Below are 24,547 nucleotides of genomic sequence, written 5' to 3'. Positions count from 1 at the left end.
CGCCTCATGCGTGTCTAAATCGCCTTCTTTAAACATGTGTGTTTGGACCCCCAGGCAGAGTGGAAACACGAGCCCTCCACCCTTTCCCCAGGCTGGCCTACTAATGGCTGCATAGAGATGAGAAACTTTGGCCTGCGCTACCGCCAAGATTTGGATCTGGCCATCCGCAACATTACCATCTCCATTAACGGAGGAGAGAAGGTGGGATTTCACATGACTCCAGTGAAGGCATCAGCCCAGTGACAGTGCGTGTGCTTGTGGCTGTTCTGAGCTGTCTGTTCCATCAGGTGGGGATCGTGGGACGCACGGGTGCAGGGAAGTCTTCCCTAACGCTGGGGCTCTTCCGCATCATCGAGGCAGCCGAGGGCCAAATATTCATTGATGGAGTGGACATTGCCAAGCTTGGCCTCCATGAGCTTCGTTCCAGAATCACCATCATACCACAGGTACGTTCTGAGAGGATCAAAACTGTTACACTGATTAGTCCGCAGCCTGTGCATTACAGCAGCCGGGGAGCTACAGGAGAGTTGTACAGCTAACCCATCCTCAGAGTCGCTGCCCCAGTAATGTTAAGCAAACGTTATTCAGCTTCTGCTCAAACTGCACGATTGAATCGCAGGAGCTAGAAGTTTGTAGGTCACGATGCTCTGATGAGACCTGAGTGCTCACACTGTGCGTCCATAACATGAAGGTTATAACACAAAATCTGTCCCTGTCTGTCTTACACACACACACACACACACACACACACACCAGCTTTGCTAAATTGCTAATGAAAACATTGGCCAGGCAGCTGCCATCGAACAGCAACGTCCATCCAACTCTTTTCACGGTTGTTGTAGTCGTGATAATTTTGTGAGGCCACATTGGCAAGCTCATCAGAGCCTCTCCAAAGTTGTGCCTCCATCGCTTGTGTCACACGCTGCACTGCTGTGCTGCCCCGCCTTTTCACTTTCATGTCTGTGTTTGCGCGTGCGCCGTGTGAGAGGCTGCGGTGACGCCCTCACGAAGGGCGACAGGATTTCAAACAGGTTTGATTTTCTTACGACCAAACGATGGATGACCGGGCTGGTCGTGAGGTGTTAATCGCTCCTCGTTACCCCACGTATGCTACACGATGCACGACACACGATGAAGGCGAAACTCGGGCCGTTCCCCAGAACGGTCGCACGACTGAAAAGTAGTCTCAAAATGGGGAAAAATCCCAGCATAAGACACTCTTCTCTCCCACAGGACCCGGTGCTGTTTTCAGGCTCCTTGAGGATGAACTTGGATCCTTTTGACTCCTACACTGACGAGGAAGTATGGCGGGCTTTGGAATTCTCCCATCTTAAGACCTTTGTGTCCAGCCTGCCCAACAAGCTTAACCACGACTGCAGTGAAGGAGGAGAGAACCTGAGGTATAACTGCTTTATACGTCCAAGCAACCACAAATTAGAAACTGAATTAGATACAAAGTATCCCAGTTTCATAGCGTCTTTGAAAAACACGTTAGTGTGCACACTCGTCAAGCACGATTAGCAACACCTGCATTTCTTGCAGTTGTGCAGTACACTAGTTATGGGGCAACAGTGCATATACCAGTCGTTGGATAAAGCGCTGGAGTAGTGCTTCCTGCCTTTGAAACGGTCTGCTTTTCCTTCAGCGTGGGTCAGCGGCAGCTGCTGTGCCTAGCCAGAGCTTTGCTGAGGAAGACCAGGATCCTTGTTCTGGATGAGGCCACGGCAGCTGTAGACATGGAGACGGACAACCTGATCCAGTCCACCATCCGCTCTCAGTTTGAGGACTGCACTGTCCTCACCATAGCGCATCGCCTCAACACCATCATGGACTACACCAGGTACTGTACACCAAAGAGACACTGGTACGGCCCCCACCCCAAACGTGGAATATCTGTATTAATGCCTGTATTTGTGTGTCTCCCAGTTCTGTTTGTTCTCTGTTGGCGCGACCATTTCAGTCTCTTACAGTTGTTAGGCCATACTGAAAGCTCTTTAAGGATAGACAGTTTCTGGTTTCCATGGTTACTACAGTAACAGTCAGAATGGTTAGTAACAGGGTTTTGACTTTGTTATATTTATGATTGTGTTTGATAAGGTTAATTTTAATAACCTCCATGCAACAAACAAAAAGCATTGAAATATGCTAACACCTGCAGAAACATCCCATGATGCAATGGTGTCCGACAGAAACAAAGCAGAGAGCCAGTCTCAGTGATGGATTCAAACCACGTTTCTGCCTTTCTTTGTAAACTTACATCCACTGTGATTACACTGAAAAACTCCATCTCCCACAATGCATTAGAGCTGGTTCCCATCCAAAAATAGCCACTTTATGCCCGGCTACAGAGATTTGATTGGACGGCAGCGAGGCTCATTCCTCCTGCATCATGTGTATGTCTCGCCCTGCAGTTTGTGATTGGTGGGATTGACGTAAATGCAGTGATGTCACTGTGATTCTATTGGCTGGAAGGATTTAAAAACGAGGCTCAATCCTGCGATTGAAGCTGAAATGACTGCCCTGTGCTTAAAGTCAAATATTTTTGCTGTCATTTCTGTTGGCACCAAACCCATTCTAGTTTATGTGGAATGAATTCAGGGTCATGTGACCCTCTGTATCAGCCTATAGGCTTCCTTGGTTTGGTTCTCTCTGACTAACAGATGTTTATGTGCAGGGGTGGGATTCACTCAGGTGTGTGTCGCCTGTTGTTGCCTGTAATGGAATCCATCCTCATGTTTGTCATTGCATGTACTGAGCTCTAAGATGAGACGGTTTTTAGCTCTGTGCTTTGTTTTCCAGATTCTTTCCTTCTGTTTGAGGCATTTCATTTCTCTTTCCTTTGTTTCTCATGCAGTGTCATTGTGATCTTAGCACTGTGCTACAGCGCCTCACTGACGCTTCACCGCTCTGTACCAGAGAGTATCAGTGTTCAGCGGACGTCTCGTTGGTTCATTCAAATGTCCAGCAGGAAGCCACATCGTCTTTGCTAAACATAAATAGTCTATTGTTGAGTATGAAGAGGAAAAAGTAAATATTCTTTAACTGTGGTGCAGACAAGATCCTCTTCCTGACTCGGGGTTCTCCATAACCCCACCCACACCACTACCACCTCGCTGTAAACGATCATCATCTTCAGCTACTCTCGTCACTGCTCCTCGCTTCATACTTGGCGCTATCGTTTCATGTCATCCTAAGACTGCACAGCTCCAAACCCAGTGTCGCCTTACTAGACGTGTGCGACAAAGTAACCACTTCCCAATCAGTCATTGTAGTGAGGAGCATTTGCTCCAGGTGCAACAACACGGCGTCACATCGAACATTTGGAGATGCAACATATTAGTCTGTCGTTATTCTGTGACGAACGATGCCTTTAGGCATAAACTAATGTGGTGTTGCACTTCAAGGCTAACATCAGCTGTAGCATTTCTGCCTGCAAACAGTTTCCTGAGTGTTCTCTGTGCTTCCAGGGTTTTGGTGTTGGAGAATGGAAAGATAGCAGAATTTGACTCACCCTCCAATCTCATCAGTCAGAGAGGCGCCTTTCACAAGATGGCCAAGGATTCTGGACTCATCTGAAGCCGGGGAGTGTCACTATGTCGGGCCTCCTGCTGCAGAGAGCTGATGTTTCCAATGAGAGGGACACAGTCCTACGTGCCAATGACCTTCTTTGCTTTGAAACCAGCAGCAGTTTTCATTGCACAAGGAGGCTGGGCCTACTTACATAAAGAGAATATCACCACCAGCAGTTTGGGGTCTGTTTGTGTTGCCCTGACAAAGTTCATACCACATATCAAGATTACCACGTGAATATCAAAGCCCCCACATTTTTATGATGGGATAAAGAAGCTCGATCTGTGGGTCTGCCTCTTATATCCACACTGTCCACTGTTAAACTCCTCGACAACATGCTTTCATCATCATTATCACAGTAGTAAACACGAGTCATTCATACAAGCAGTGATTCTGGAGCTGAGGCACAGCTTGATTGTACCTGTGCGTGCATGCACACTACAAGAGGAAAAGAGTTTAAATGTAAGGAATCAGGAATGTTCCAGTTTAACCTTTGGAACAGGGAAGGATGTGGGACATGCTGCGACCAAGCTGATTGGTCAGAATCATACATCAATCACAGAGAAAATACAGACGCACAGCTGCTGTTGAAGTCACTGGACTGTTACTTCTCATTCAGCACTGACTATTTGTCTTTCAGTTACAGCTTTCCGTCGTGCTTTTGCTGAATGTGTTGGAGGCTTTATTCATGTAAGAAATGGTTCTAGAGCTTATTTTATTTTGATTATTAAAACAAAGACTGTTGCTCTGTCTTTGGTATGCAGCCAAATCTGTCCTGCGCTTTGCTTGCACTCTGTTTTCAGCGGTACGGCGCCTCTGATGGACTCAGAAACAGGTCAACTATGGGATGTGGACAAACTGTTTGAATCTACATGTTGTGTATCTTTGGAAATGTATATACCTGCCTTACACAAATAAAGTTAGACAATGGCAACTAATGTGTTAAATAGTGTATCTGTGACAGCAGTGTTCATGTTGCTTGTGTTAAATGGCTTTGTGTGGTTGTTTGATGTGTGAAGTCTGTTTCTGTAGTTTACTCTACAGAGCGTAGCTTTGCACAGGTGTTAGGAGTGTGCTGGTCCACTTCAGACACTCTGCACAGAAACACTGGGCTCCGTCTCAGCCACAGTGCAGTCTGTTGTGTTTCAGTTATGCACACGCGTGGTGTTTTACCACTGGTCTGCATACACGCTGCTGACAAATTAAGAGATGTGGGTAACCCAACACTTCTCTCATTTGTTCCTGCACCAACCCAACAACTGACCTGTGCGTTTAATACGAACATGTTTGTTTGTCATGTCACAGCAATGCGTGTTTTACTGAAGAGCTAAAAGGAGAAACAATCCTAAGAAAAGGCAGCAAGGTTAGTATTTAAAAAAGTTTTTTCATGTATAATTATATTCTAAAGATATGAGGAAAAAACCTCCCCGCACTGCTGTGGCCATACTGGACAGCAAGTTCTTATGTCTGTGTGGGTTCTTTCTGTTCACGCCACTGTGCTATTGCAGTCCAAAAACATGCATGGTCATCATCACAAGTGTACATATGAGTGTTAGCCCTGCAGCAGGTGGATGGCCTGTCCGGGCTCTATGGCAGCTGGGACAGACACTGGGTGGACGGGTGATGTTCAAAGCCAGCTGAGCCTGGATGTGCTGAACAGCTACGGTCTCCTTTCTTTAGTAACAGGTGTTTTTACCTGGGGAGCAGTAAGTAGAAGTGAAGTATAAGTCCGGGTTTAGGCAGCAGACTTCAGACAGCTGTCTGTAAACCAGTCACAGCAGAAATGAATTAGTTGTTACAAAGAGACACTTTTTAAAAAGCCACTTTGTAGTTCTGTTAAAATGTGTAACAGTGTCGCGAGCACGGCACCTCAAAGGCAACTTTAATGACGTGTGTTAAATGACGTGTGCGGCTCTTTCGCACCACCTGATATTCACTCCGTTTCCCATCATTCTTTGTCGTCCGGTTTCACGGGAGGGAAGATGGCGGTGACTGGTGGAACAGACCCGTTTTAAACCCTGGTACGTATTTAAACACCACAAAAAGCAGCATGTCTAATTTCGTGGTTTGACTGAATGTCTGACAAAGTAACAGCCAGTAGATGTGAAGCGGTGGCTTTGGCCTGAGACAGAAGGCGACCGGCATGAAGGGAACCCATCAACATACTGCTCTCCTTGCTAGCTGCGCTAAGCTAATTAGCTGCATGGGTAACTGAAAATCTGCCGCCAGACATTTTTAGCGTCTGATAATCAATCGAGTGTGCGACCGCTGACAAATCCGCATTACACATAATGAAGCTAATGGTCAAAACGCAAGGCGGACAGATGTTTTGTAAAGCAACCAACGCGCCACGGAAAGCTAATGATAATGCTATCTGTGACAAGCACTGAGAAGTGAGTCCCTGATATGGAAGCTAAATATATTGTTCTCTTCTTTTACAACTCAGAAATCACGTAAGCATCCCAACAGAAGGAGAACGACGGTAACGTGTAATCCACCGTGTAAACAACAGAGACGCAGTCATGTGCTGCGCAGTTTTTAATGATTGTGTTCAGTGAGCGTGGACTGAAAAATGTGTCTGTTGATCCGGTGTGGGGTCCACTCCTCCTCCGGCTGCCTTCAGCCGTCTCTCAGCTCACCCTGGTGAGAGCGCAGTGGGGCTCGGCGGACCCCTCAGACTGGCTCGGGTCTTCTGTTTCATATGACTGGACTCCAAACCGAGTCCCGACTGCAGATGCATATTTAGCTCTTTGTAACAATAATATCATTCAAATTTGTTCAGTCAGTCTTTTCTTAGTTTCTCTGTACTGAAGACATGCCCTCACTCTGACAACACAACTGTAGAAACAGTCTGAGTATCCTCCATGATATTCATCATGTGTCAGGATCGTAGGCTCTCCAGGGAGCCTTTCCACGTGGATTATATTGTAACGTAAAGTGACACATGTTCTTTTCTTCCTGCAAGGTTGGTTCCTGAGCCCTGTTTTCTGGTGTGACCTGCCACGCCCTAGGTGTCTCAGTATTACTTCCCTCACTTTCTGACCCACCAGTATTTCTGGCTCATGGACTTGACTTTGGCATCAGGCTTCAGAAGGAGGCCTAGGGCCTTCTCTTCCCCAGGTGGAGTTGAAGAGACCTCAAAGAGCCCTCCTTCCTACTCACCTTCGTTTTCTGCATCATCTCCTTCAACCGGTCCATCTTCTCCATTGTCTACATCCTCCTCTATATGTGCCAACACATCAGTTTATCCCAGCCATGTAAAAAGCCAATTCAATGGAACAGAGAGAGCCAGGGTTTCCTCCAGCTCTGCCTCTATAGCTACGCAGTCTCTCTCCAAACCTACATGCAGTACCGCTTCCTCAGACTGTTTGCCTCACACTTTAATGCAACAAAGTGCTGACTGTGAAAAACAGGAGAGGAAAAGGGTGATGTACAATCCTTTCAATCCAAATAATGGAGCAAAAGAAGGAACTGAGATGAAGGAGGTGGGGGAAGGGGAGAAATACGATCCTTTTGACCCCACGGGTTCCCCAGCGTCAGATGTTGATGATGAGAGTGGCAAAGCAAGGGTACTGAAGAGAAACACTATAAGAGAAGAAAAGGAGAAGGTGGAGGAACCTCCAGATTCCACGGACACCTTCACTGACCTTCCAAGCGCCTGTCTGAGCACTCAGCTCCCTCTGAGGAGGAGGGTGGACTGTAGCACCATGAAAGCTGATTCAGATCACTCTGAGATAGAGGAGGGCGAGATAGTTGGAGCCATTGAAAGAGATGGGAGCAGTAAGAGACCTGTAGAGGAAACCCTCCCCCTGAGTTCTCCCAGCATCTCCTTCTTTGGGTCAAAGCCAGAGCGAATCTTCCGAGTGCTAGATGGGGATGGCTTTGTGTCCGTTTGCACAGAGGGCAGCTGGGAAGTAGACAGCGAGCTCAAGGATGAGCCTGTGGTAGGAATAGAGGATCTGAGAAGGAAGCTGGTCAGCAGAAGGAAGGAACGATATCTCTCCTTTCCTGCTTCTTCACCCTGCTCTCCCCAGCCGCCGCCACCACCACCACCACCGCCTCCTTCTCATCCTCCAACCTCTACATCCTCGTCCCCTTTAACGCCTCCTGAAGATCAGGGTGGCAAGTGCTGCAAGTCCTCCAAAAGCTCCAAGGGCCACAGCCAGCAAAAAAGCAAAGATAGAAAAGACGGAGAAAAGGAGATTAGAAGAAAAAAGAGAAGGAAAGGCAAAGAGTGGGCTCAGGAGTCGAACAAGAAAAAGGCGCAAAAGATGGGCAAAGAGGATAAAGGCAGAAGGAGCAGCAGGAGCAGCAGTCGGAAGAGGAAGAAAAGATGGCACAGCAGCCCAGAGACTTCACGGTCCTGCAATTCTTCAAGAAGAGATGGCCACACCAGATGGTCGCTTTCCAGCCTGTCTGAAGAAAGGCACAAAGAGAGGGAAAGGGATAAACACCGGAGCCGGACTGGAGATCGGGACAGAGACACCGACAGAGGGAGGGAACACAATCGCATCAGTAGCCACAGGCGAGATGGACGGGATGAAGATTTTAGCTCCAGAAAGAGGGAGAAGGAAAGGAAGGGAAAACATCATTCAAGGAGCAGAGAGCGAGGCATTTCAGAGCGGTCCAAAAGAAGCAGAGAAAAGAGAGAAGGCAACAGAGAAAGGGAACGTGACAGGGATAGGAGACGAGACGGTCGTCCCGTCATACCTCCGTCCATCCAAGACCTCAGTGGGTCTGACCTCTTCGCTATTAAGCGAACCATTACGGTCACAACCACCACTACGACCACCACCGTTCCCGGGTCTCCGAGACTTACCCCATCCTCTCCTGGAAGAGCCACAAAGGACTCCGACAAGCCCTGTAAAAAGAAGAGAAAATGGCATTCAGCTGGAGAGGCAGGGAAACAAGGCAGTTGTCAGAGCCGATCGCAGTCGCTCTCGCCTCCCAGGTATCACAGCTATGAGTCAGACCGCTATTCAGACAAACTGGAGATTGATGTGTTGTCTTTGGATGGTGAAGCTTTAGACTCAGACTACCCATCTTTGGAGGACACGCCCCCTGCTGCTCTGCCTCCAGAGGCTCCCGTCCCCAGCCCTAAAGCTGCAGCTACGCCCAAGACTGGACATGAACCCAAAAAGAAATCTCGCACATTAAAGAAAATTGCCCGCTCTGAAGCTTCGGCTCCTGCCAGTACAACCAAAAGCAAATGCCTCTCTTCACTGATGGTCTCTTCCGGATCTGCCTCTGTTTCCCCTGGCTTCCCATCAGCAAAGCGAACCAGGAAGATCAAAAAAGACAAAGATCGGGACAAGGAGAGCAGAAAAGACACGAGTCGCTCTGGGAAGTCCAAGAAAGAAGGTGGTGCTAGTCAGAAAGGTAAGCTTCAGTCTAAAGTGTCGGTTCTGGTGCGCGAAGGCGTAAGCAGTACCACGGGGTCTTCGGTTGGCTCTGGAAAACTGAACATGGACCTTCTCGGCCCAGGTGGTGCAGCAGGGAGTACTGGGGGGTCTGTGGTGGGTGGCTCAATTGCAGTTGTGTTCTGCAGGGACAATGAAAGCAGGTCACCTTTTCTGAAACCTTGTTCAGAACCACTGTCACTGGGTGGGCGGAGTAAAGACCTGGTCAGTATGGGAAAACGCAGCGGTCTATCCGCACCGCCATCATCGCTGACCGGTCCTGCAGGACTGAAATCCAAGAAAGCAAAACCCAGCTCCATTACATCCACTTCCTCCTCAGCTTCCTCCCCTTCATCCTCTCTGGTAACAAAGCGGCGCCGCCGCCTGGCCAAGAAGACGAGAGAAAAGGCCGAAGCAGCGGGGTTGGCCGCCGGAGGCAGCAGCCAAACTAAAGTCATGTCCGAAGCCTGGGGTGGGGGTGTCTCCTTAGATGTTCAGTCAGGCGTTGGAGATGCGAGCAAGTCGGTCAGTCCACATATTGGCCAAGCTGGCCCCGCACCCTGCTCTTCCTCCTCGTCCACATCCTCCTCCACTAGTGTGCTCCCACCATCCTCGTCACCTCCTCAGACCCCTCCGCCACCTGTTGCACCATCGTTGCGGGACACCAGGGAGTCTTCACCAGACTCTCAAACTGTAGACAGCAGCTGTAAGACTCCAGATCCTTCTTTCTTAACTGAGGACTGTCCAAAACAGCCGAGTCCTACACAACCAGCATCCAGTCCTTCCAACCTGGCCCCCTCACAAGGAGCTGGTCTCAGCAGCGCCCCGCCCACGGCCAAGCTGCCAAGTCAGGATGATCTGTCAAAATCTCTGGGCTCGCCTTCTTCCTTGTCCTCAACCGTCTGTGGTCTCCCTTCCCTGGCTCTACCTCTGTCTTCTTCTGACCCATCCTCATCTGTGTCCTCTTCATCTGCTGGTAAGCCGCCGCCTCCTCCCCCTCCAGCTCCTGCACCCACTCTTCCTTGGAGTCTCCAGACTGGGGTGGACTGCACAACCGGAGGTGTCTTAGCATGTAAGTTGACTCTCCCTATGCAGAGAAGGCACATTATTCAAACGCAGAGACTAAACTGTTAGTAGTGTGCACAGCTGGGCATTTAGTGGGTGCAGAGTTGGGTCACATGGTCTCTCCTATTTGAACCAGGTTGTCACTGACAGGGTTTTGCTGTTACTAGCATTTCTTCACATCGACCTAAGTGTATGAGATTACTGAAGTAGTTCTTAGTGTTGTGGAGAAAATGAAGAGTTACTGCGCCAGCATTTCACTCACCTTTGCACTTAAACATCATCAGAACACTTTTTTAATGCTGTTGGACATTTGACAGTAACTTACAGATTAATCAAAGTAGATGTGTGCATGAGGGAGCATGTGTGACACAGTGGCAGCAAAGAGGCGACCAGAAGAGCTTTGACAGCAGCAGCACTTCTTTCCTTCATGGGACAACCTATCAGAAGGGACGGGGGGTAAACTTAGGACAGGTTCAAATTTTCCACATGTTGCTGGTCGCTGTCGGAGTATTTTCCAGGCTTCTGGTAAAGTGTAGACTGACAGTACAGTTTGTGTCCGAGGGCAGCACGGGCTGTGCAGCACTGTTTTAATCTTTTAGACAATCATATGAATGCATCTATAGTTTTAAAGATCATGCTGCCCTGTTATAAAACATGATTGTGTGTGTTTGTCAGTCTGTTTCCCTAAACAGTCTGTTGTTTCTCACAGTGACTGCTCTGCTCTTCAAAATGGAAGAGGCCAATATTGCCAGCAGAGCCAAAGCACAAGAGTTCATTCAAGCAACCAGCCAGGTGACTCAGTGGAGCTTCATTCATCTGCAGTGGGGAGGAACATTTTAGCGCACGTTCTTAGGAGGCCACTCACACACACTGTGCTAGAGTGGGACCTTGCTGTGTGCAGCCTTTTTGAAATGATGATCCTGTTGTTGTTTGAATGACCGTCGACTCGTTTGTCTCCTTTCTCACGTGCAGATGCTCTCACAGGCCAATCAGAACCAGTCCCAGCAGCATGTTCTCACTCCCTCGGCGTCCTCTTCCTCTTCATCCTTACAAATTCCTCCCCCTCCCTCTCTCCCCCCACCTCCTGGACTGAGCCCAGCCCAGTTCATTCTGCACGGCTCCCTCCCATTGGTTAGCTGCACTAAAACCCCACCTTCACATCTGCACCCGTCATTAGCTGGTGGATGCGCTCAGACTCCACCCTCCATCGTACCTGTGGGGATGACAGGTGTGTCTGGGAGTTCTAGTGACACTGGATGGGACAATGAGAGCAAAGACCCGGATAAGGTAAACTTGAACTTCCTGATGAGAGCAGTGTTCCCTCCAGGCTGAACAAGCCTGTGCTGGTGGGACGGGGCTTAGCAGTGGTCCTGCTTCACCCCCTGGGTTTAGCTGTGGCCTTTTTGTATTTGCTGTGTTGTTTGTGTGGGTTCCTTTATTTAACATGATTCTTACCTGAATTGCACAGTACCTAAAGAAGCTGCATACACAGGAGCGGGCAGTAGAGGAGGTCAAGCTGGCGATCAAGCCTTACTACCAACGCAAAGACATCAACAAGGAAGAATACAAAGACATCCTCAGGAAAGCAGTGCATAAGGTGAGCCTTCACACACAAATCCAACCACACACGTAGCACTGTCTTATATATCACATGGCTCATGATGACTTTGCACTTTGTCGCTACAGCAGCGTCAAGTTGACAGTGTGGCTACAACATGCAGCATTTCTACAATAAAACTATGGATGTTTCCACTGAGAGCCTGGTACCTTTGTGTACTACATTAACAAATAAATGCAATAATGTACATTTAGTGAATTGGTATTTATCAGTAAAATAATATGAATTAAGAATAATTAAGACTAATATATGAATATTGACATTATTAGCATAGTTTATTTGCATTAGTCTCAGATCAGCTTGTATTCATCCACACTGGCACGAGTCTATTCTTCTGATTTTCCTATAAGCACACACCTGCACACATGTCCTCAGTGGCCAGAGAAAGGTGAGGTGAAATAAGGTTGCATCAGGTTTTTTAATCACGAGCAGTAAAAGCACGCTGGCAGCTCGTCCAGAGAACGTAAGAACAAAGACTCACCATGTGTGCATTTCATTCATGCAGCCTCACATGAACACAGTCACACTCTGCAGACACACAAAGGAACGCTGTTGGTGTCACGGGCGTGGAGTACTTTGTAACTGCTGACCCTCTACTGTTAGCTTTCTCTTTGCTATGCTAGCTATCAGCTGCCACTCAGTGCACCTGAGTGGATCGTCCTGCTCTTTCATTGGAGCTTTTATGATGGGATTGGACCAGCATCTAGTCAAAATGTCTGATCTGTACTTGTGTTCTGAGTTGTTACTGTTTAATCACACTGTGTCTTTGTCTTAGATCTGCCACAGCCGCACTGGAGAAATCAACCCAGTCAAAGTCAGCAACCTTGTGAAGCTGTATGTTCAGCGCTACAAATACTTCCGTAAACACGGGCGCAAAATGGACGAGGAAGAAAGGGATGACAGGGAGCCAGGAGCCCTGCATCCCTCTGCCTAATACAAGACTTTTGGGTGGGGGGGATGTTCCACCTTTGCCACAATCTGCTCAATACGTGAGCAGTTCGCTGATTGTCATTGCCTAATTTTATTGTTTCCGTACCTTCCCTTGTCTATACTTTCATGTAGAAGTATGTATCCTCATCGCTGTAATCATGTTGTAAATATTCCTTTCCAAATGTATCATGAACTCAAGGTTCAGTAAGTAGATCCTGTCTAGACACTCGTGAGCTAATTCAGTCCCAGATTGAACCCTGCAATAAATCCTACCTTTGTCAAGGGGCTAGTTCTTAGTTTTTGTTGGTTGGATTTGTTAGAAGTGTCTCAATGGTGGGACTAATTACAGGACCTTTTTTAATAGTATTGAATTAAATGTTTCTCCTCTCCTTTATATCAACATCCAGACTGAGAGGAGACGTGATACCCAGCTGCACACCCAAAGGAGTTAAACAATACTAAACAGAAGTACTGCGTCCCTGTGTCTTTACAGGCAGCTTGTAGGCTGTTGGTCACTGCTGATTTCTCACTTCTTTTATTGTGTATTCTGTGCATGTTACTGAGACTGACAGTTATACTCAGTCTCTTTATAAAATGACCAACACACTATAAATGTTGCTTAACACTGGTAAACATTGTATTATTTATTTTGTCTGCTCTCTGTCAGTGTTTCTGTTCATAGAGAGACTGTTCAGGACTTTCTTGACCGTCTACCACAGCTGTAGCTGCTGCTGGAGCCTCACGTCGCAGGCTAGACCGTCCAGTTTAACCACCCTCAGACTGGGCAGGGTCCTTCAAAGGCTGCAGCCCCTGAACTTGGACACAGCCTGTAGACTAAACTATAATAATATAACAGACAGTATATAACTACAAACTCTGGCCAGCTGTGTCGATCGCTTATCTATTTTGGCCCCAGCTGTTCTTAATAAACACTACACGATGGTCCCACGTGACCTTCGTTACATAAATGCACACACAATCCACTAACACGTCATTTTCCAAGTTGAATTCCTGTGCAGAGAACAGACACAGGCAGACTACACTAACAGGATGTGATGTTACAACAATAGTCAAATATTAGTGTGTAATATTTGTCCAAAACACATTTCTTTGTTATGGAATAAAATGAATTCTAAAATCATCTTAACCAATAAGAGTGGCATTTTCTAGAACTTCATGTGTGTAATTGGACATTTCTTACCAGCGTAAGCTAAAAAGAAATACAACCATTTCATTTAGTTTACTAGTTTATTTGAAAGACACAAGAATGTGAAACCCTGAAAGTTACAAATGTAACGTGAATGAAATGGGAGCTAAACGCGCCCGACCTAATGAAGTCAAGCTGCCTGTAGGCTTGGCGCTTGGCCACAAGGGGGCAGTAGTTGGCTGGAAACTTTAATATTTTATTGGTCAAGAGCAACAAGAATGACGAACTGTTTAAATGTGGCCACACAAACAGAATATCCAGTGTTTACTTCCTGGTTTGGCGGAAGCGTTTACCACACATCTGTTTGACCAGCTCATCTGGAAGGCACGTGCCGTGCCAGGCTAGGTGTCCCCAACAGAACGAAAAGAAAGAGCCGATTCTCTAAAAAGAGCCGGAAATCCCATCACTACTAGACACCCTCATCCAAGGAGGCCGAGCCAGGGTTGATCAGGCCCCAGAGTGTCACTGGTTTATGTTAAAATGTTATTTTTCTTCTTCTTTCTTCTGCTTAGTTTCCTACAGTTTATTTTCTATTCACTGCAACTGACAAATAATACCTCTTTAGCATTTATGGAGCCTCAGTTCTTCAAAGGGATAGAAAAGGTGACAGAGAGGAGAGAGCAGAGCCGGAAGTGGCGCGCCCGACCGCTTCACACACCTCCCCGCCGGATCGGGCTGTACAATCCGACGGGGAGTGAAGTTATTATTTTATTAATGCACAATACAAATGAATTATTGGCGGTTTGTTTTGAAACAACTGTAATCTGCATATTTTGACTCTAATATTCCGTCGTAGCTTCGTTTCAGGCTCTATCCATGACTTTGTTGGTTATATCTTCAAAGGAACCAAAACGATCCAGTTATTTTGGACTTTTTCTGGAACAACAATCGCTTTGTCTCATACGCTACAAAAGGCTGTGAAGAGTCAGAGGGTGTGTCTTTCTTTTCATAAATTAATGTCGACTCAAAACTTTTTTTATTAGCAAAATCAAGTTATGCACCATATATTATTCATTCAGAAAATATAAACTTCGTACCAATTAGCAAACTTTGTACAAAGAAAATAAAGATATAAAGACGGAATCATAAAGGTTAACAGAGTATTAACTCACTAAATCAAAGTCTTCCAAAAAGTAAACAAAAATGCAGTTTTTTTTAACTAAAGTCAAAGATTTAACCAACAAGTTTAAATCGTTTTTCCAGTGTAGGGTTGGTTTGGTCTTAAAAAACGAAATTTATGTATATATTGCTTACACAAGTTTAATAAAACATTAACACCCTATTTGACTTTGTTTTCCTTCATAAACACTCCGAACAATATCATAATGTCGACTCAATGCATTTCCTGAACGATTCGTTTTACGACAATTGTCGTTATTTTGCGGCATCCCGCCATTTTATTTGCGAACTCGACACAGTTAGCTATTTGTCGCCGCTGCACGCTGTGGGTACCCTGAAGATCAGATTCTTGTTACTAATAGATCCAAGTATATTATCTCCTTCAGTCGAAGTAAGTTTGTCACAAAGGACCTGGTCTACCTGATCTCGCGCTTCTTCTTCTGCTACATGATCTGAAATTTGCTAAACGCTGGAGGAGAGAAGGTAAGACTCCGCATGTTAGCATAGTGAGCTTGGTGGCTAATTCGAAAGGCTCAATTAAGCGCTAAACAAGTCGATAGGACTTAAAGTAAAAGCTGTTAGCGCGTACATTTCAGATATCGTTGCCGTGCTGTTTGTAAGTTAAGGAAGATGTTGGGTGAAAATGAAACGCGTGCTAGCCTTATGGTTGTAGGAGTGTCGTCGTAATCAGGACAACAGTTAGCATGTACCGAGAACTTCCGCTCTTGGGGCTGTCGCGTGCTTGCTTTAATGCCCGGATTGACCAGCATATAAGCGTCAATGAAGTGATCCCCCTGTTGTTGCAATAGGTGAAAAATGACGCAGTTCCTACCACCCAACCTCCTGGCCCTCTTTGCTCCACGGGACCCAATACCTTTCCTACCTCAGCTGGTGAAGTTACCCCACGAAAAGCACCACAATCAGCCCTACAGTGGGATCGCCCCGTTCATCAGACATTTCGAGGTGAATGTAAAGTCTTCTGTGCGCTTTGGTTAGCCCTTCTTCTTCCGTCCCGCATTAGTCCTGTTAAATATCTCCTTTCTCTGACCAGGACCCGAGAGATGCCCCGCCTCCGACAAGAGCAGAGACCCGTGAAGAGCGGCTGGAGAGAAAGGTGAGTATTCAACCTGTTCTCCTGCACACAACAGCCCATAATGACACCGCGAAGAACGTTTGACTGACAGCTTTGCAGACACAGTAATACTGGCACCGTGTAAGAAAGTAGTTCAGATTACATTCAGAAATATTCAGTACACTGTAAGTCCAAGAAAACAGCCACACAGAGAGAGGACCGGAGCATTTAGCTGTCACTGAATGATCTGTACATTATACAGCTTTATAGAGAACAGGAGGAGTCAGTGTGAGGGAGGAGCTGTGCTGGAGAGCAGTTTGTTCAGTCACTTCCTGTCCCTCATCGACTCAGACGCCTCCCGATTCTGACCAATGACGCTTCCAGCCAGCTGCTGCCAGAGAACGTCTGCAGGCGGCATATTTCAGATCTGAGGTGACTGACTGACCCTGTGCTGCTCCAGTCTTGTTAACCACAAAATCAGAGAGAGTGCTCCCAGAGTACGCACCGAGGCCTGAGCAGTTTCTCACTTAGAAGCAGATGTGGTTGGATAGTTTTTTGTTTGTTTGTTTTTTTTTTTAAACGAAAAATGTAGCAGTAGCAGCAGCATCCGCCTGACAAGAGGCTGGTGAGCAAACTGAAGAGCGAGGAAGGATCAAGAAGCAGCCTCTCCAGGACCTTTGAGTAACCGTGGCGTCCTCCACAGCACCGGCACCTTTTCCTGCAGCAGAATCAAGCTGAAGAGAAGCTGAGAAAGTTGGCTCAAAAGGTTACAAATGTGTGTGGGGTTTGAGGACTCACAAGCACACGCTTCAGTCCATACACACAAATGCAAAGCAGTGTGAGCACACGTAAAACTACTTTATAAAAGCTTTTACCCGAACCTGAAACCAATCATTTACACACCACAGAAGAAGTTTAGCTTCAGTAGCTGGATCGTTTTCTCTGAATAAGCTTTCTGTTCATGCCGATGTCTGAAACTACGCCTAACGTCCCTCCTGCTCACGTACAAAACTTTGAATATGTGTGCACGAGTCGCCCCATACGCACACGTCACGTTGCATGCACGAGGTTCACGCTGCTAGCTTTGCACAGATCCACAGATGTAAGCTGTGTCCCGGTGTAACACTGAGATGTTTCAGATCATCAGACAAAAAGAATGCACGTTTCTATATGAAGCTTTTATTATTAAGGGGGAATGATAAATGCTCTGCATTTGTATGGATTGAAGCATGCGCCTGTGAGTCGTCAGGTTACACACAAATCCCTGCACACATTCGTGTTGTTCCTTCATGCTTGTGGATCATTTGTAACCGTTTTGAGGCCAGTTTCTCTCCACACTGCTGGACAGCACAGGGTTTGAGCACCGTGGGATCTGGTTCTTCTTCTTCTTCTTTCCACACTGGAGCTCTTTCAGAGTCAGGTTCTCCCTGATCAAGACCCTCAACTACAGCTGCACAGATCAGCCAGGCAGCCGGCTCTGGAAGTGCTGGTGGTTCCAGACGTCGTCCATGTGTAGACGATGGAGGCCGCGGTGCTCTTTGGGACCTTAAATACTGCACACGTTTTTCTGCAGCCTCCTTCACCTACAATCCAGCCTCTGAGGACAACTCCTTGGACTTCACAGCTTGGGTGTTCTCTGACTTGGACTGTCAGCTGTGGGACCTTTTTATAGAGAAAGTGTTTCTTTCCAAATAATGTCCAGTTCGCTTTATTTACCACAGCTGGGGCTCCAGTCAGGCTGTAGACATACCATCTGACAGGTGATCAGTGGAAACGGGCATCTTGTAACTTTATGCGGTGTTTTGTGAAGAATTTAGAGGTGGGAATGAATTTAATCCAATGCTGAAAGAGACTAGAACAGATGAAGTTCTGTGAAGTCTGTATGTGTCCGGTTTTCTGAGAACAAAGCAACGATCGTTAAGAAAGCTGAGCACTAACCATTTCTGTGAATCTTTTGTTTTTGTAGAGACGAGAGAAGATTGAAAGGAGGCAAGCAGTAGTAGAGACAGAGCTGAAGCTTTGTAAGTTCCTGACACGGCACACGCTCTGCAAACGCTGCATGATGTGGTGATTTGGCCTAATGTTGCTTTTCTGTTCACATGCTATCAGGGGACCCTCATAATGACCCCAACGCACAGGGCGATGCCTTCAAGACTCTGTTTGTGGCACGAGTGGTTAGTATATTCAAATAGCTGCCTGCCCAAGTGTGTTGGGCTTGGGTTTGTTGGGTGGGGGTGTTACCTGTCTGTGTGAACTCTAAATATCTTCTTTCTACAGAATTATGACACCACTGAGTCCAAGCTTCGCCGAGAATTTGAAGTGTACGGCCCCATCAAACGGGTACGTTTACACGGTCCCGTCTGAGTAATGTTGTGCTTAATGTCTTATTTATTCAGTTACTACTATTTTCAATTGTCGCGTACAGTACACACCTGGCATCGGCACACTTGTGTGTTGCCCCTTAACTATCAAATGTAGCTGTGCAGCAATGGTGAATCGAACAGGATGTTTGAGCCGCGCTTCCAGCCGTCCAGATCCAGCTAAGCCTGTTCTGCAGTCTCACAGTATCAGTGTCATGCAACAAAGATATCAAGGTTAGCCTTTAAAACGGTTGCAGGTCACTTTCTACAGGAAGACAAATGTTACTCTTGATTATTGGAGTACTTTCCACATGCTGTAATAATTGCATTGACTGTCGGGCTCGTGTGCTGGACACGTGTCCAGTTGAAGTCCAGTGTCTTTCTAAAGGTGCTCTGACATGAGCTTTTCTCCAGATGTCACTAACAGCTCATCTGTTGAAATCATGGCTGTGCATAAATGAAGTGTTGAAGGCCGAGTCACGGCAGCTCGTTCAATCCCAACCTGCACAAAGCTGTGTCGTTACCGAGGTGTCGCACAAGGAACGTCTCATTATGAGGAGAACCAGTGAGCTCTCTCATGACCTTTGCAAACTGGTGGCACTGGTTACAGAAACATCTCTAAACTCTGCAGCAGTGCTGGGCCGTAGTGGAGAAGTGATCATTTCACCATAAACTGGTCACAGGAGAGCCAAACTGAACTCATCGTCGTTGAATCAGGAGAGCAGCTCATTCAAACCCAAACCTCTGTTGTCTTGACAACGACACACCGTGGTCCCCGAGTCTGACAGCGAGCTACACGGAGCAGGGGCATGCTGTTCCCTCGACGTGCTCCTGTGTCGTGAAACCACGAGTGTTGCTATAACAACCCCCCGCACATTAGCTGGTACTCGATTGTCATGGAAAATGATCAAAGTCCAGTTGAGCCAAGCTGGTAGTAGTGGGAAAGGGCTGTTTGGATGCCGTAATACCAGTCCGTGTTTGTTGGTCCAGAACCACACCTGAGGACCGGACTGGTTTGTGCATACAGCAGCTGTCAGCTTTCTCCCATTCCTCATTATTACACATCCTTTATGGACAGCTGTGGTTGGATGTGTTGCGTGTGTGTAGCATGCCTTGTTACTGACTTTGATGTCAGTAGCACCTTTAGAACATCAAAGATCGACGATGTGTTCAGTACTTCTATTATGAAGACAAGCTAACGCATGTGCACGTGCTGGGCAGGTCGCTCAGGCGTAAACTCACCAGCCACTTAAGGTCCACCCTGATAGTAACAGGTTGGACTCCATGTTCACCTGAAGAGAAAAACTCATGGATTCCTCAAACTGTAGTCCGTATCGCCTTCATGCACATCCATGATGCTGAACTCCAGCTCCTCCATGTTTCAGTAGCACTCTGATGGATTCACATCTGTGACCCAGAGCTCATTTATCCACAATGAACTGATTGTCATGTTCAAGAAACTGATCGACTTTATCACACGGTGTGTTATCCTGCTGGAAGCAGCCATCAGCAGAGGGGCGTGTCCTGGTCCTAGGTGGGCGTGTTGCTGTCAGTGCATGCACATTCAGGATGCTCTTCTGCTTACTTTGGTTGTAACAACTTGTGATGTGAGTTACTGTTGCCCAGGCCTGCACGATATGGCCTAAAATCCATATCACCGTATAATTTGAAGCATGTGCGGTAATGATTTATATTGTGATATATTCTTTTCTTCTACTGTTGTTCCAGATTTACATAGTCTACAACAAGAGGACGGGGAAGCCGCGGGGCTTTGCATTCATTGAATATGAGCATGAGAGAGACATGCACTGTGAGTACCAATATGAACCCAAACATAGTTATGTTACTTAAAGACCAAATACTGTGTGCAGGGCGTTTCTCCTCTGCAGCTCTGTTTGTAACAGCAGCAGCTTTCTCTGTAGTGACTGCTGCTGAGTGAGAGCCCAGCTGCTGGTTAGTGCTGGAGCTCTGCAGTGTGTGTGTGTGTGTGTGTGTGTGTGTGTGTGAGAGAGTGCGTGTTGCGTGTCATCAGTCTGGTCTAAGAACGGCGTTCTCAGCAATAAAGACTTGTTTTCTTTTTTGCATCTTGTGTGTGGGGGCGGGGTCAACTGTTTCATTTGTGAGCCTGAACATCTTTGCCTGTCAAAGGCACATTGTCTTTTTAACTGTTAGGCCTTGTAGCTTTGTGGAAGAGCAGCTCTCCCGGTTGGACTATAATGGTAAGCACATAGTCAGACTGGTCACCAAGCATTGAATGGGTTTTTTACCAGACATGTGTCAAAGCCCACGTTTTACAAACTTTTATCGGTGGTCTTCAACCCTGGTCATGGTGAGATTAATTCAGCCTTTCCACACTAGCGAGATACGTTAAGCTGGTGGCGATGCCACAGTAAATACTGTCTCTTTAGTCGAATGGTGTCATCGAACACAATGACGCCATTCTGGGATGTTGGTGCAATCAGCTCTTCAAGACCAGAGTTGCTGAATCACAGTTGTGTAGTTGGAGCAGGGGATGAACTGATGGGGAATGTGGGGTAAACAGTGTATTAACTGTATGTTGTTCTCATTGCCACTGCAGCCGCCAATCTGTGATGGCTATTGGCCAGAGCTGGCTGGCAGATGATGATGGTTATGATACATCTACACCCTACTACCACAGCTCAGTATATGGTTGGTATAATGGGTTTGTATGATGGGTAAGATTTTTTTCCACCCTCCATCTCCTACATAGGGATAGGGTTCAATGGGTAAAGCGTCTTCTTGCAGACCCTAAAGAGCTTTTATTCAGACTTTTACCATTGAACGCACCCGACCGCCTGTCCTAAATGTCACCTCAGGTTAATGAAGGCAGTGGTAGCTGAGCCTGAGAGAGCCACACGCATGCTTAAATGGCTGCCATTCGCATTAGCTGGAGTTTGTTGTGACGTGGAGTTTGCAGTCTTTCTCATTGCACAGCACTAAATTGCTGCAATGCTTAACTTGGCAGCCTTACAAACTGCAGACTGTCACCAAAAAGCTTTAATCTCATCATTTATTTACTGATAATCTTGTTGTTCATCACAGTGAAGAGTGAAGCTCCACACGCTAATCAAGAGGTTCCTGTGCTGTCAGCTCAAAGAATAAGTGTTCCAGGATGGGTCCCCAACAAAATGGATAAGTTAGTGCAGGGGCTGCAAAACATCTTTGACTATCTTTAACATGATTCACTTGAAGTTTCCGAGTGTCGTGTATGAGCCCCCCAGTTTGGGTTTTCTTCCCTCAACCAGGCTTGTCGGGGTCATGTGATCAGCCCTTTGCGCAGCCACAAACAAACCGTTGTGGTTCTCAGTCTCGCTCTCACTTAGCTTTAATGATTGTCACTGCGTATCCAGCAGACAGTAAATGCAACAGGAAATGACCGCCCGGGGCCAAAGTTTCCAGGTGCTAGTTTTTACAATTCCAGTTTATAACATCTGCGCACTGAATGCATCTCAGCCTACACATCCATGGCATGCCAGTGTTAGGAACATTTCTTTCTCAGTAGGTTGGAGTTGTGATAAAGCCAGTCCTGCAAAGAAGCCCAGTTTTGTTTGTTTTGGGTTTTTGTTTTATATTTTTCCACGTTTCCTTTTCCCCACGTGGTCCATGTCAGTAGGACTGGTGGTAAAATCCTTCTTGAAGAGGGAAAGGGTTCGGGGTATGGTAAGTAGATGTGCTGTGACACTGTCGTGGTGTGGAGGTACTTTAGTGAGGCCTTAAAGCTCGGCCTGAGCCTTTCTGAACTCTTATCAGTGAAATGATGTTGTGTCTGGAGGGTTTTGGTAAGGCCCCTTTCATGGATGGTAACGTTTTAGCCTTGGCTCCACACATCAAGTAGCTTAGTCTGGACCGTGGCACGTTCTTCCATCAGTCAACATGGGTCATAACATTGTGTGGTACACGAGTGGACAGTTTGCCAGGTGCTGATGTTCCTACTGTATGTTGCTCTCAGTAAACCTGTAAATGAAAGCAGCTTTGTGTAATAACAGAAGCTGCTGCAGCTTTTTACCAACAGCTCGATGCATTTAAATCTTCTAGAAAACAAAGTCTTATTGTAGACGTGTCAGCGGGTGGCACAAAGGTTTAGCAGCAGTGAATCCAAACATGCCACAGCTTTATGAAACAGCACCTTAGTCTATCAAACAGCAGCTCTTTGGTGTAGCTGGTGTAGGACCCCGAGTAAGTAAAAGAAACGGTGTAATGTAACAATCACTCTTCGGGTGGAAGGAAGTCTACTCCCATTATCCTTCGACTTTTGCCCAGAGAGCAGCCATGTCGGCTTCGCCTGCTCCTGGTCAGTATAATAATGCACTGTTTGTTTCCTTAGCCATATTCCCTCGCTCCCTTTCCTCACCTTTTATCTTCCCTCTTCCCGTTACTCTTCTCCAGCCGCCTATAAGCATGCTGACGGGAAGAAGATTGATGGCAGAAGGGTCCTGGTGGACGTGGAAAGAGGACGTACTGTCAAAGGGTGGCGTCCTCGCAGGCTAGGTGAGCACTGCTTTCTAAGTTGTTCGCCGTTAGGCGTCCCTCCACTGTGGGACTGTAATGTGCAGCGCTTCTGTTTTTACAAGGTGGCGCTGTAAACATTCGCCTGAAGAAAGCGGACTTCTCATGAACATGTTAGAAATGTTTGTGGTTTCTCTGTCTAGGTGGTGGACTGGGTGGCACCAGGCGAGGCGGCGCTGATGTCAACATCAAGCACTCTGGTCGAGATGACGCGTCACGCTATGACGACCGTCCTCTTGGGGGGTGGGTCTTCGTTCTACATTTGTAATTTGACGTAAAAATACAAACTGCTGTAAATACTTATTGCAACTGTGCTGCCCACAGTGACCGTGACCGTGGAGACCGGAGGGAACGCAGCCGTGAACGGGACAGGGACAAGGACAGAGAGCGTCGCCGGTCCCGATCTCGCGAACGCCGTCGCCACACCCGTTCCCAGGAGCGAGAAAGGGACCGACAGATCGTAGCAGCAGAGGACAACAGTGGTAGTAACCGGCGTCGAGATCGCGAAAGGGAGCGTGGGGCGGCATCGGGAGGAGACAGCAGGAGCAGGGAGAGGAGTCGAGACCGGAAGAGAAGGAGCAGGAGCAGAGATCGTAAAAGAGACAGGGACAGGGCGAAGGGGCCAGAAGGAGGGGAGGAGATCGGCCAAGGAGAAGCTGCCCCCGAGGTCGGAGAGCGCATGCTGGAGGAGCACGAGGGAGAAGCGAGTGAGGGCTTAGAGGAGCGTAGAGACAGGGACAGGGACAGAAGGCGTAGCCACAGGGACAGGGACAGACGCAGGGGAGATCGGGACAGAGACAGGGAGCACAAACGGGAGCGTGGCGAGAGAGACAGGGGCGATCGGCGAGAGGAACGGCACAGCTCCCTGCGAGATGACATGGGCCCTCAAGACGACATGGTAAACGAGGATGATGGAGGAGTGCCGCCACAGATGGAGGAATACAGCCAGGACGGGATGATGGCGGGCCAGCAGTCTGCGCCGTCAGCTGATGGCTACGTTTCCAGTGAAAATGGCTACAAGATGGAGGCTGCAGGAGACGAGTACTGAAACGAAGCGCCCGTCGGAGCGTCTCGTACACCGTCTGTGTTCGTTGACCTTTGTGATGTCAGAGCCTTCCTGTCAGTCTGTTTCTGTAACCTGGTGTCATGGTACGCTCAACATGACCCCACTAACGTGTGCCACTACATCACACTCTCATTTTACTGTAGCGATGGTTTTGGTTGTAGTCCCCCCCCCCCCCCAAAAAAAACAAACAAACAAACAGACACAAATAAACTTTGTTTTGAAATGGGTCGATGGTGTAGCCGTTTTAATTTCCAGATCTAGCAGCCACGTGAGTTTGGTAAATGTGTCCCGATGAGCATCCTGTCAGGTTGAAGATGTAGTGTTGTGGCAGTTATGAGCTCTTCTGTTTATTCCTTTTTATTAGTCTCCTGCTGTTGGTAATATTTGCAAGGACATTTTAATAAAGATGTGACTTAAAGCCAGAAAGTTTCACGCCATTCACTTTGCATCCTTTGTCCATGAGTCTGTGCCAAATGTTTTATTTCGTAGTCTCCGATCAGTTCTTACAAACCTGTCACCCCAGACCAACAAGGCCAGTTACAGGATATCCAGAGCACATGTAGCAGTGCTCTATCAGCCTTTCAGCTGGGTGATAAATATTAAAAACGCCCATC

The 24,547-nt window shown here is 47.2% G+C and overlaps 3 protein-coding genes across 6 annotated transcripts in view; all 3 read left to right on the top strand.

The window, feature by feature from the left end:
• Positions 1–4,508, top strand: part of abcc1 (ATP binding cassette subfamily C member 1 (ABCC1 blood group)) — a 30,302-nt gene extending 25,794 nt beyond the window's left edge. For all 4 annotated transcript variants that reach the window (XM_085402778.1, XM_085402777.1, XM_085402775.1 and 1 more), the window contains exons 27-31: positions 55–201; positions 288–446; positions 1,234–1,400; positions 1,646–1,840; positions 3,468–4,508. In XM_085402778.1, the coding sequence (XP_085258904.1) occupies positions 55–201; positions 288–446; positions 1,234–1,400; positions 1,646–1,840; positions 3,468–3,576 (777 nt within the window). In that variant the 3' untranslated portion in view covers positions 3,577–4,508. The remainder of the gene's footprint in view (positions 1–54; positions 202–287; positions 447–1,233; positions 1,401–1,645; positions 1,841–3,467) is intronic.
• Positions 4,509–5,450: 942 nt separating this feature from the next.
• On the top strand, positions 5,451–13,724 carry scaf1 (SR-related CTD-associated factor 1). Its single transcript, XM_085402773.1, has 6 exons — positions 5,451–5,591; positions 6,536–10,041; positions 10,744–10,826; positions 11,007–11,321; positions 11,503–11,631; positions 12,428–13,724. Exons 2-6 carry the CDS (start codon positions 6,633–6,635, stop codon positions 12,584–12,586), a joined length of 4,095 nt encoding a protein of 1,364 aa, XP_085258899.1. The 5' UTR covers positions 5,451–5,591; positions 6,536–6,632; the 3' UTR covers positions 12,587–13,724.
• A 1,458-nt stretch (positions 13,725–15,182) lies between these two features.
• snrnp70 (small nuclear ribonucleoprotein 70 (U1)) lies at positions 15,183–24,359 on the top strand. Its single transcript, XM_085402769.1, has 10 exons — positions 15,183–15,391; positions 15,718–15,871; positions 15,960–16,022; positions 17,947–18,001; positions 18,090–18,154; positions 18,258–18,320; positions 20,069–20,150; positions 22,748–22,849; positions 23,011–23,110; positions 23,192–24,359. Exons 2-10 carry the CDS (start codon positions 15,725–15,727, stop codon positions 23,913–23,915), a joined length of 1,401 nt encoding a protein of 466 aa, XP_085258895.1. The 5' UTR covers positions 15,183–15,391; positions 15,718–15,724; the 3' UTR covers positions 23,916–24,359.
• Positions 24,360–24,547: the final 188 nt, after the last annotated feature.

The sequence above is a fragment of the Rhamphochromis longiceps genome, linkage group LG4 (assembly GCF_057381845.1).
Source record: "Rhamphochromis longiceps isolate RC_006_pf linkage group LG4, R_longiceps_female_GT1.1, whole genome shotgun sequence".
In the NCBI taxonomy this organism is placed as follows: domain Eukaryota; kingdom Metazoa; phylum Chordata; class Actinopteri; order Cichliformes; family Cichlidae; genus Rhamphochromis; species Rhamphochromis longiceps.
Note: the sequence above shows the minus strand (reverse complement) of the source record. Positions and strands in the feature narration are given on the sequence as shown.

Coding starts and splice junctions, on each gene's coding strand:
- scaf1 (XM_085402773.1), top strand. CDS start 6,633: ATGGACTTGACTTTGGCATCAGGCTTCAGAAGGAGGCCTAGGGCCTTC. Junction 10,042..10,743: donor AACCGGAGGTGTCTTAGCAT/GTAAGTTGACTC, acceptor TGTTTCTCACAG/TGACTGCTCTGCTCTTCAAA. Junction 10,827..11,006: donor TCATTCAAGCAACCAGCCAG/GTGACTCAGTGG, acceptor TCTCACGTGCAG/ATGCTCTCACAGGCCAATCA.
- snrnp70 (XM_085402769.1), top strand. CDS start 15,725: ATGACGCAGTTCCTACCACCCAACCTCCTGGCCCTCTTTGCTCCACGG. Junction 18,155..18,257: donor CTCTGTTTGTGGCACGAGTG/GTTAGTATATTC, acceptor TTCTTTCTACAG/AATTATGACACCACTGAGTC. Junction 20,151..22,747: donor GCATGAGAGAGACATGCACT/GTGAGTACCAAT, acceptor ACTCTTCTCCAG/CCGCCTATAAGCATGCTGAC.